The 11,939-nt window shown below is 40.8% G+C and overlaps 1 protein-coding gene across 7 annotated transcripts in view; it reads left to right on the forward strand.

The window, feature by feature from the left end:
* GTF2H1 (general transcription factor IIH subunit 1) overlaps positions 1-8,926 on the forward strand; it is a 46,896-nt gene extending 37,970 nt beyond the window's left edge. For all 7 annotated transcript variants that reach the window (XM_078340723.1, XM_078340724.1, XM_035265965.3 and 4 more), the window contains 2 exons: positions 2,089-2,181; positions 7,658-8,926. In XM_078340723.1, the coding sequence (XP_078196849.1) occupies positions 2,089-2,181; positions 7,658-7,744 (180 nt within the window). In that variant the 3' untranslated portion in view covers positions 7,745-8,926. The remainder of the gene's footprint in view (positions 1-2,088; positions 2,182-7,657) is intronic.
* The last annotated feature ends 3,013 nt before the right edge of the window (positions 8,927-11,939 follow it).

Below are 11,939 nucleotides of genomic sequence, written 5' to 3' on the forward strand. Positions count from 1 at the left end.
AACTAATAATCATACAACTTAAAACTTGTCCACCTCCAAGCCACTGTGAATAGGGACCCAAAACAAATTACATCAGTAAAGTTATTTATGTTTAATAACTTTTCAAGGATAGCAAAATCCGAAATAAGAACTGAGAAATACAGCACTAGCTATTTAACACTAAAACCCCTCTAACCAATTAAAGGACAGTAGACAAATGGAAATAAGTAACATTAATAGTAATATTATAAATTGCTCTTATAAACCATGATTACTTTTTTTTAAAAAATGACTTACTAAGAACAATAGGCAAACACTTTACTAAAAGTAATTCACTAAAAATGCAGTGGCCTGGGAAGATTAAGTGGAAATACTCACACCCACCAGTATGCAGATAAATTAAAGCTACAGTAAAAGAACATTTTGGCCAAGCACAGTGGCTCACACCTGTAATCCCAAAACTTTGGCAGGGCCGAGGCGGGAGGATTGTTTGAACCCAGGAGTTGGAGACCAGCCTGGATAACACAGCAAAGACTCTGTCTCCAAAAAATGCATAAATAAATTTTTTAAAAGAATTTTTTTTCACCTAATTTGCAAAAGAACCAAAAACTTATAATGATCAATGTTGACCAAGTTGTCAAGAGTCCTTTCTTAACACGGCTAGTGTTTTTTTAAGTGCTTTTACTTCAACATTCAAATGAAATTCAACATTTAGAAATTTAGGAAATAATTAGGAAGTAAATACTTAGTAGAGAGGATGTACCACTGTCTAAGACAGAGGAAATGGCCTAAATATCTACCAGAAGGCTGTTCAGAGAAACATTTGGTATGTCAATACATTGAAATACTCCAATCTATTTTATTTTATTTGAGACAGGGTCTCACTCTGTCACCCCAGCTGGAGTGCAGTGGTGTGATCTCAGCTCACTGCAGCCCGTACCTCCTGGACTGAGGTAATTGTCCCATCTCAGCCTCCCTAGTAGCTGGGACTACAGGCACACACCACCACACCTGAATAAGTTTTAATTTTTTGTGGAGTGCTGGGATTATAGGCATGAGCCACTATACCCAGCACTTTGGGAGGCTGAGGCAGGCAGATTGCTTGAGCTCAGGAGTTTGAGACCAGCTTGGGCGACATGGCAAAACCCCATCTCTACAAAAAATACAAGAAGTAGCTCAGGTGATCACCTGAGCCCAGAGAGGTCAAAATTGCAGTGAGGCGACAACCTTGCCACTGCAGATGCCACTGTCATCCAGCCTGGGTGATAGAGTAAGACCCTGTCTCTAAATGAATTAGTAAATGAATGAGTGACTATTTAAATGAGTCTTTTTTATTATTTTTTTTTTAAGACGGATTTTCACTCCTGTTACCCAGGATGGAGTGCAATGGTGCAAGCTCAGCTCACCACAAGCTCTGCCTCCTGGATTCAAGCAATTCTCCTGCCTCAGCCTCCTGAGTAGCTGGGACTACATGTGTGTGCCACCATGTCCAGCTAATTTTTGTATTTTTAGTAGAGACAGGGTTTCACCATCTTGACCAGGAAGGTCTCGATCTCTTGACCTTGTGATCTACCCACCTCAACCTCCCAAAGTGCTGAGATTATAGGCATGAGCCACTGCACCCGGCCAAGTCTTTTATTTATTTATTTTTTTATTTTTATTTTTTGAGTCTGTCGCTGGGCTGGAATTCAGTGGCGCTCTCAGCTCGCTGCACCCTCTGCCTTCCAGGTTCAAGTGATTCTCCTGCCTTAGCCTCCTGAATAGCTGGGATTACACGCACGCACTACCACACCCAGCTAATTTTTGTGTATTTAATAGAGACTGGGTTTCACCATGCTGGCCAGGATGGTTTTGCTCTCTTGACTTCATGATCTGCCCACCTCAGCCTCCCAAAGTGCTGGGATTACAGGTGTGAGCTACCACGCCTGGTCAAAGGAGTATTTATGTCTGAAAGATGTTCACTTTGAAGTGTTAACAGTGGGATATAATAGGTATATGTTTGTTTTCTTTTATATTTTAAAAAATTTGCTACAAGAAAAGCAGCTTTCATATGTAGAAGATCCTGTTTTTATCTTGGTCTCAAATTATATTGTTTCTCATCTTTTTTAGGTAGTGAAAATGAAAAGTAATTTGGAACGATTCCAAGTTACGAAGCTCTGCCCATTCCAAGAAAAGATTCGGAGACAGTATTTAAGCACAAATGTAAGGCAGCAGTCTGATTTTTGCCTGATCTTCTTTCTCTTTGTATAAAATGATGAAATTGACTTTGCTTTCATGTAAATGAGTAGATACTTTATTTTTCTTTTTTTGTTTTGGAGACAGACTCTTATTCCGTCACCCAGACTGGAGTGCAGGAGCTCGATGTCAGCTCACTGCAACCTCTGCCTTCTGGGTTCAAGTGATTCTCCTGCCTCAGCATCCTGAGTAGCTGGGATTACAAGCACGTGCCACCACACCCAGTTAATTTTTGTATTTTTAGCAAAGACGGGGTTTCACCATGTTGGCCAGGCTTGTTTCGAACTCCTGACCTCAGGTGATCAGCCCGCCTTGGTCTCCCAAAGTGCTGGGATTACAGGTATGAGCCACCATGCCCCATCGATACTTCGTTATTTTCTGTTGCTCATAGTACTATTTTTTTAATATTGAAATGTGTCATGCATTCAGAAGCATATAAAATATGTACATATTTTTAAGAGAATAAAATAACTGTCTATGTACTCACCAATCAGGAAAAGTAGTAGAATGTTACCATAACCCATAGATATTCCCTGAGTGCCCCTGTCCAGTTGCATACCACTCCTTCCTCCCCTCCAGAGGTCATGACTAACCAAAGACAGTCATCTCCATGCTTACCCTTAGAAAGTTTTACAATCTAGCCAGGAGCAGTAGCTCACACCTATAATATAAACACTTTATCAAGAGGCCGAGGCAGGCTGATCACTTGAGGTCAGGAGTTCAAGACCAGTCTGGCCAACATGGCGAAACCCTGTCTCTATTAAAAATTCAAAAATGCTGGGCGCGGTGGCTCACGCCTATAATCCCAGCACTTTGGGAGGCCGAGGCAGGTGGATCACGAGGTCAAGAGATCGAGACCATCCTGGTCAACAAGGTGAAACCCCGTCTCTACTAAAAATACAAAAATTAGCTGGGCATGCCTGTAGTCCTAGCTACTCGGGAGGCTGAGGCAGGAGAATTGCTTGAACCCAGGGGGCAGAGGTTGCGGTGAACCGGGATCGTGCCATTGCACTCCAGTCTGGGTAACAAGAGCGAAACTCCCATCTCAAAAAAAAAAAAAAATTAAAAAATTAGCCTGGCATGGTAGCACATGCCTGCAGTCCAAGCTACTTGGAAGGCTAAAATAGGAAAATTGCTTGAACCCAGGAGGTAGAGGTCGCATCACCATACTCCAGCCTGGGTGACAGAGCGAGACTCTGTCAAAAAAAAAAAAAAATTTTTTTTTACAATCTGTGTATGTTCCCAAAAATATATATTAACTAATTTTTAATTTGGAAAAACCGAGTAGCAAGCACAAACCTAGCAGCATAAGGAAAGATAGAATTGCCACTACTAACAGTAAGCAGAACTATTCCTGGGTTCTATTTGGCATCAGCTTCCTTGATTATTTACAGCAGGGAAGGTCAGTGGATGAAGTATTGAGAGGTGTCCCGTTACGCCAAGCATTTTTAGCATTGCATTTAAAGCAAGGTTAGAGCAACCACATCAGATAATTTGTATGTGCGTTATTCAACTCCTCCCAGATGTACCTTGGTAAGAGTAGTACAGTCATGTGTTGCTTCACCACAGGGATATGTTCTAAACGATTCATTGATAGGCAGTTTTGTTGTATGAACCTCATAGAGTGTACTTAAACCTAGCTATATATAGCCTGCTACACTCTAGGCTATATGGTCTAGCCTGTTGCTCCTAGGCCACAAACCTGTACAGCACAGTATTATACTAAATATGTAGACCGTTTTAACATAGTGGTATTTGTGTATCTATTTATTTATTTACCTTTGTCATTTTGGTATTAAATGGGTACAAAAGTAAGTATTTGTGTATCTAAACATAGAAAAGATGCAGTAAAAATCAAGATTAAACGTGGTCTACCTGTATAGGGCACTTACCATGAATAGAGCTTGCAAGAATGGAAGTTGCTCTGGGTAACTCAGTGAGTGGTGAGTGAATGTGAAAGTCTAGAATATTAGTGTACACTACTGCAGAATTTATTAACGCTGTACACTGAGACTGCACTACATTTACCCAAAAACTTTTCTTCCATAATAAATTAGCCTTAGCATACTATAACATTTTTACGTCATAAACTTTTTTTTTTTTACTTCATAAACTTTTAAATATTTTTAAAGTTTTTTAAAAAACTTTGGATTCTTTGGAATAACATTTAGCTTAAAACACACACATTGTATAGCTATACAAAAGTATTTTCTTTATATTCTTACTCTGTAAGCTTTTTTTCTATTTTTAATTTTTTTTTCTTTTTAAACTTTTTTGTTAAAAACTAAGACACAAACACACATTAGCCTAGGCTTGCACAGAGTCACTGTCATCATCACTATCACTGTCTTCTACCTCCACATCTTGTCCCACTGAAAGATCTTCAGGGGCAGTAATGCAGGTGGAGCTCTTATGATAACAATGCCTTCTTCTGGAATACCTCCTGAAGGACCTGCCTAAGGCTATTTTATAGTTAACTTTTTAATACCTGTAAATACCATAAATAATGATTTTTAAATACAGTAAATAGATAAACCAGTAACATACTCATTATTATTATCAAGTATTATGTCTGACACATAATTGTACGTGCTATACTTCTGTACAGCTGACAACTTAATAGGTTCATTCATACCAGCCTCCCTACAAACGAGTGAATAATGTGCTGCTCTATGATGTTATGACATCACTAGATGATGGGAATTTCTCAGCTCTATTATAATCTTATGGGACCACCATCATATGTGTGCATTATGTGGAGCATGACTCTAGTTACAAATTTAAGATTCAATAACTAAGATAGCCGGGTGTGTTCGTGTGTGCTTGTAGTCCCAGCTACTCGGGACGCTGAGGTGGGAGGATCGCTTGAGTCCAAGAGTTCTGGGCTGTAGTGCGCTATGCCGATCAGATGTCAGCACTTAAGTTCAGCATCAATATGGTGACTCCCCCAGGAGCAGGGACCACCAGGTTGCCTAAAGAGGTGAACCGGCCCAGGTTGGAAATAAAGCACGTCAAAACTCTCATGCTGACCAGTAGTGGGATTGCGCCTATGAATAGCCACTGCACTCCAGCCTGGGCAACATAGTGATACCTGCCTCTTAAAAAAAAAAAAATAAAAAGATTCAATAACTAAGATAATTAAAAGGGGAGTTTTACAGTTGAAAGCTGAAAAATCATCAGTAAGAGTTTTCATATTTATTCCCTACATATTCTCAGTGGGTTTTCTTAAAGTATAAAACAGCATTACTTAGAATAGAGGCTTGGAGTGTCTTCCCACAGCAGGGCAAAAATGGCAGATAGGTTTCAGGTCAGATGCCTTCTCAATTGATTATAACTGTTTGGAGTGCTGTGTTGAAAAGGATGCTGAGGGCTGAGCATGGTGGCCCACACCTATAATCACAGCACTCTGGGAGGCCGAGGGCAGGTGGATCACCTAAGGTCAGGAGTTTGAGACCAGCCTGGTCAACATGGTGAAACCTTGTCTCTACTAAAAATACAAAAATTAACCACGTGTTGTGACAAGTGCCTGTAATCCCAGCTACTCGGGAAGTTGAGGCAGGAGAATCACTTGAACCCGGGAGGCACAGATTGCAGTAAGCAGAGATAGCGCCATTGCACTCCAGCCTGGGCAACAAGAGTGAAACTCCATCTCAAAAAAGAAAAAAAGGATGCTGAGGCCATGTGCAGCCTTACAGGAGGATATGGTGTTCATCTCTTCCAGTTGACAAGTATATCTAGATACTGCTGCCAATCAAGCAGAATAAGTAATTTTTATAGTTTCCAAACAAAATTAAATATCCCTATCCCCCATAATGATAAATAGGTGTGGCAATAAGGGGAATTTTTTTTTAACTCTGTACCCCTCAGACCTGGGATTGACATGCCAAAAGAATTTAGGACTTCCTTATCTCCATCTCCATTTTCCTAGAGTTGGCAAAACTTTATTTCCAAATACTTAAAGACTGTCCACCTCCAAGGAAACAGATATTCCAGAGACTTCTACCTCAAAAGTCAGTGTAAGACAGATATGGTAGTATGTACATGTAGCCTAGCTACTCAAGAGACTGAGGCAGGAGGATCACTTGAGATCAGGAGTTTGAGGTTATAGTATACTAAAAGTGCACCTGTGAATAGCCACTGCACTCCAGCCTGGGCAACATAGTGAGTCCCTGTCTCTTAAAAAAAATAAAAAAGATTCCATATAATTCTTAACCTACTCAAAGATCTACAGTCTTTTTTTTTTTTTTTTTTTTTAAGATGGGGTTTTGCCATGTTGCCCAGGCTGGTCTCAAACTCCTGAGCTCAGGCAATCCACCCACCTCAGCCTCCCAAAGTGATAGGATTACAGGCATGAGCCACTGTGCCCTGCCAGATCTACAGTCTTTACCCAAGACATGACATAGCACATTGTGTAAAGCATTTAGGTTTTCTGTAATCTGCTGAGTTGTATTGAACTCCTGAAATGCTGGAGTTGGAAAAATCCTAAAAATAGAAAACTTGCACAAAATTGTGCAGAATTAACTGCAGGAGCTTTTGAAAATCAAAGATTCTTGGGTCTCATCCCAGGCCTGTTAAATCAGAATCTTCAGGAGAATAAGGCATTTTTCCAATGTTCCAATGTTTTGCCAAGATGTATATACAAGGCTGGGCGCAGTGGTTCACACCTGTAATTCCAGCACATTGGGAGCCTGAGGCAGGAAGATTGCTTGAGCCCAAGAGTTTGAGACCAGCCAGGGCAACATAGCAAGAGTCCATCTCTACTATTTTAAAAAAATGTGGCCGGGCATGGTGGTTCAGGCCTGTAATCCCAGCACTTTGAGAGGCTGAGGTAGGTGGGTCACTTGAGGCCAGGAGTTTGAGACCAGCCTGACCAACATAGTGAAACCCCATCTCTACTAAAAATAGAAAAATTAGCCAGGTGGGGTGGTGCATGCTTGTAATCCCAGCTACCGGGGGGCTGAGGCAGGACCTGCGAGGTAGAGGCTCTGGTAAGCCAAGATCACACCACAGCACTCCAGCCTGGACAACAGAGCAAGATTCCATCTCAAAAAAAAAAAAAAACAATAGTTTATACCACCGTCCTGGCCCAAGTTGGCAGACCAGTATTTAAATCTAGAAATCACTAATTTAGTTGAGACACCTCATTTGAGGGAAGGAACTGAGGCCTGGAGCACAATTGTGACTTTCATATTGTCCTATTGTTGGTTAATGACAGGACAGCAATTACAACTGCAGCCTTTTCACTGTATCCCACTTTCTCTTACCTTTCCATATGAAATGTGTCTGATGGAGCCTTCTCAGAGGGCTTGCACAATATCTCATTTACTAGGGAAATACAGAGGAGTTCGGAAACTACACTCTGAAGTATGTGCCAGAATTTGGTTGAAAGGAATGACTTCCCCAGCTTTTGCCCAGTTGTTAAGTGTCTTGCTGTGTTTTTCAGTTGGTAAGTCACATAGAAGAGATGCTCCAGACAGCCTACAACAAGCTCCACACGTGGCAGTCACGGCGTCTGATGAAGAAAACGTGAGGTGGCCACAATGCTCACAGGTTTTGTGAGATTGAGAGAACTATGACCTGCAGCAACTCTGGAAACCTGGCCTGACAGACAAGCAGATGACCTCACAGGAGTGATAAGAAACATCTGCTCCACGCCGACTCCCAGAGCTGATGCTATTGTACTTGCACATTGGGGACTGAAAGGAAAGAAGGGACTAAATGCTGGGGAGGTAAATTAAGGCAGAACCAAATGAGCTAAGTTGCAAATATATGTATTCACACATATATATGTACATGTGTATGTACATGTATATTTTTAAAGACTGTTTACCGCAGTTACTCAGGAACTGCTTTTGATTCACATTAAGCTGCTTTCAGAAATTTAAAAAAAAAAACACTTTTTTAAAGGGTGCATTGATAAAATCTGAGGTTTTTTGGTGGTTATTTTGTTTTTTTTCTGTGTAAATTTTTTTCCTAAGTTTATGGCACAGGGTAGACCTTAAGTATTTCTCCTCCATCCTTCATCCTCCACCCTCCATTGGATCCTCAAGTTTTACTGAATTCCAATTATACCTTACATCAGCAAGTTAAAAAGAATACTTTAAAATAAAGCAAAGGGAGACTGTTGCTCAACCATCAGGAAACAGTTGTCAGAAGACATCACTGGTCCTGTGTTTCCTACGGAAATAAGAAACAATAAATATTGCACTGAATGTTTGTGGTTTAGAGTCCCTGAATAATAAAGAGGGAACATATTTGCAGAAAGTTGCATAGGGTTTTTTATGCAGAATTTTGTCAGAAGACAATGGCGCTGCATGTTTTTCTTTGAGTGCAAATGTACATTGCTGAGATTTTTTTTTAAGATGGCATGTGCTTTGAAAAGAGGATATTGCATTTTTAAGAGTTTAAAAATCTTATGAGTGAGAAATATAAAAGAAACTTATTTTCACCTCTTTAGAAGAAATAAAAGATGTTTCTCATATCTCCTTTTCTCTAGTATTTGACTGTTAATGTCCTTGGCGAATCGATAATCATTGCATAGTGACTGAAAAGCCTAAGTGCAAAAAAAAAAAAGACATGTTCTTGTTTCTGGAATTCGTGCCATATTGTGTTCCTAATGGGATCAGCTTACTGTTTATCTAAGACTTTAGATGTCTTGTATTGAAAATTACACAAAAAAGTAAAACTTTTATACTTACTCTTTTAACTCTAACACATCTCTGGTTTCTCATTATGTGTGAATTTACTTGGGTGGGTTGCCTGAGAACTGTTCATCTTATTTTAGGCCATGTTACAAGCTGGTTATCCTTCATGTAAGGACTGCTACAGGTCAGAACCTAAACCAGGCGTGGTAGCACATGCCTGTAGTTCCAGCTACTTGGGAGACTGAGGTAGGAGGATCACTTGAGCTCAGAAGTTCAAAAGACCAGACTGGGCAACATAGTGAGACTTCATCTCTTTTTCTACAGGAAAAAAAATTATCGAGACCTTGAACTGGTAAAGGGAAAGAGGCCACATCATTTCCTGCCTTTAGTCTTCCCATTTCTCTTTCAGATCAGTATAGTAACAGTATAATCCCTTAAATTATATGCTTTCACAAAGTCAGATTGCTTTCAAATATGTTATTGCCACAGTGGAGCAAATAGAAAAATGATTGAAATAAAAAATATGTCTGTTGGGAAAGGCAGACATAAGGAATAAAATGTTCTGCTAGGCCAGGCGCAGTGGCTCACACCTGTAATCCTAGCACTTTGGGAGGCCGAGGTGGGAGCATCACCTGAGGTTAGGAGTTTGAGACCAGCCCGGCCAACAGGGCGAAACCCCATCTCTACTAAAAATACAAAAATAAGCCAGGCATGGTGGCGCATGCCTGTAATCCCAGCTACTCGGGAGGCTGAGGCAAGAGAATGTCTTTAACCCGAGATGGCAGTTGCAGTGAGCCAAGGTCACACCATTGCACTCCAGCCTGGGCAACAAGAGTGAAACTTCGTCTCAAAAAAAAAAACAAATGTTCTATTGAGTGCTATGTTGAAGATTAAGTTGTAAGCTGGGCATGGTGGGTCACACGTGTAATCCCAGCACTTTGGGAGGCCAAGGCAGGAGGATCACTTAAGCTCAGGAATTCAAGACCAGCCTGGACAACATAGCGAACCTCATCTCTACTAAAAATTTAAAAAATTAGCTGGGCATGGTGGCATGTGCCTGTAGTCCCGGCTACTCTGGAGACTGAGACAGGAGGATTGCATGAGGCCAGAAGATTGAGGCTGCAATGAGCTGTGATCACACTGCTGCACTACAGCCTGGAGATTAAGACAAAACCCTGTCTTTGTGTGTGTGTGTGTATATATGTATACACATACATATACACATACACACATATATATACACATATATATGTATGTGTATATATATATGAAGCCTGAAGGAAGAAAAGACAATTTTGAGAAGTCAGGATAGACTTCATTTAAAAGAGCATTTTAGCTAAGTCTTGAAGGTTGAATAAGATTTTGTGAGAGAAGAAAGTCTCTCTTCTGGCATGATGGTGTGAAGGTTTGAAAGACTCAAATACATTAGGAGAACAGGAAAAATGTGTTAGATTGGAGAGTTGGGAGTGACAAGGCTCAGAAAACCATTTTAATTCAGGTTGTCAATGGCCTTGTATGCTACAGTAAAATACTCAGACCTTACCTATTAGGCATGGGAGACTTAGGAGAAAATTTTTAGCAAGTTGCTTTTATGGAGGTTTTTTCTGGTGGTGGGGGGTGAGGCAGGGGTTAAATAACTTGGCAATTAGGACAGACTTAGAAGACTTTTGGAATAAACTGCACAGGAAATGGTCTACATTAAAATGAAGTCCTGGTGAATAGAAAGGGCCTGAGTAGTGTGTGTGACCAACTCACTGGGAGTGAAGGAAGCAAGGGTGATTTCACCAGTGATACCTGTGAACTTCATTGCTAGTTTGCACTTGAAATATTTGAGCCTTGGATTCCTTTAACAATGGACTTCGGCACCTGCATAGGCCTTTTATGGCCCTTCACCTTCTCATAATGGAAAATAATAGCACCACTGATGGTTGAGGGCTGCCATAAAGCAGCAGTGTGCCAAACACTTTTTCTGCTGTATCTCACTTCATTCCCACAGCTGAAGAAGCAAGTAGATAATACAACATTTTGTACAGATAAGAAATGGTTTGGAGGTTAATAATTTATTCAAATTCACATAGCCAGTAAGTGTCAGAGCTAGGATTTACCCTAAACCGCTAAGGCTTCTCTAGTCTGGAGAAGGGGTGAGATGTTTGTGAAGTTTCAAGTTTTCATTCCGCAGCCCAGGCTTCCATTGCCTGGTTTTTCCTTTGACTCCTTTGTCATCCCTGCCTCTGACTCTATTCTTTGCTTTGCTTGTGGCAAATCACATTATGGGGTTAGTCTGCCTAGTAGGTCCATGAGCCCGAGGGCTATAAAATGTAATAATGTAACAAATGCATGTCCTGCCTTAGGAGAATGAGTCTTTTCTGGAAAGAAAGTAGTGTTACTCTGCTTTAGACATATTACAAAGATGAGCAAGGTACCTTATACAATCCACTTCAGGATGGAAAACAAAAGAATGTTTTAATATCTATAACTAGAAAGGTAACCCCACTCATCCAGCCTGAGAGTTTAATCCAGAAAGTGATTTCCTGTTGCATATACCATCTCTCTAGAGCTCACAGTGTCTGGAATGGGAAGCTGTGTGTTTCAAACTTAGGTTTGCTGTCTCCAGTGTCAAGACTTGCATGGGATTCCTTAGGATTACCTCTGCCCTTTCCCAATTTAGCTCCTGCAGGACTCAGCTGTTTTCCCAGTTCTTGAGGCCAGGGGAGTCTTAGTTATTTTCAGCTGTTAAAATCTCCAGAACTGGAGTCTTGCCTGGAACCTGGTTCCAGAGTGATCAGCCTGAGTTAGTATAGTAGTCCATCTCCTTGTTTGGGTGTATATTAAAGTCACAGAAGAGACTGGAAATCTTGTCGTCTCGTGGCTTTCAAACTGTAATTGCAGAACTCTGTTTTCATAATCATTTATAGAATCCCTAATACATAAGACAAAATGGAATTATGCCTGTTGAGGTGGAACCAGAGATCCAGCTCCTTCCTCCACCCCACCCCATCAAACTACAACATGAAATATCAATACCCTCTGGCCACGTGGAAACCTGCTGTGTTTGTTGGGATGCCTGATACCAAGCGTAGG

This window comes from Callithrix jacchus, chromosome 10 (assembly GCF_049354715.1).
Source record: "Callithrix jacchus isolate 240 chromosome 10, calJac240_pri, whole genome shotgun sequence".
Taxonomy (NCBI): domain Eukaryota; kingdom Metazoa; phylum Chordata; class Mammalia; order Primates; family Cebidae; genus Callithrix; species Callithrix jacchus.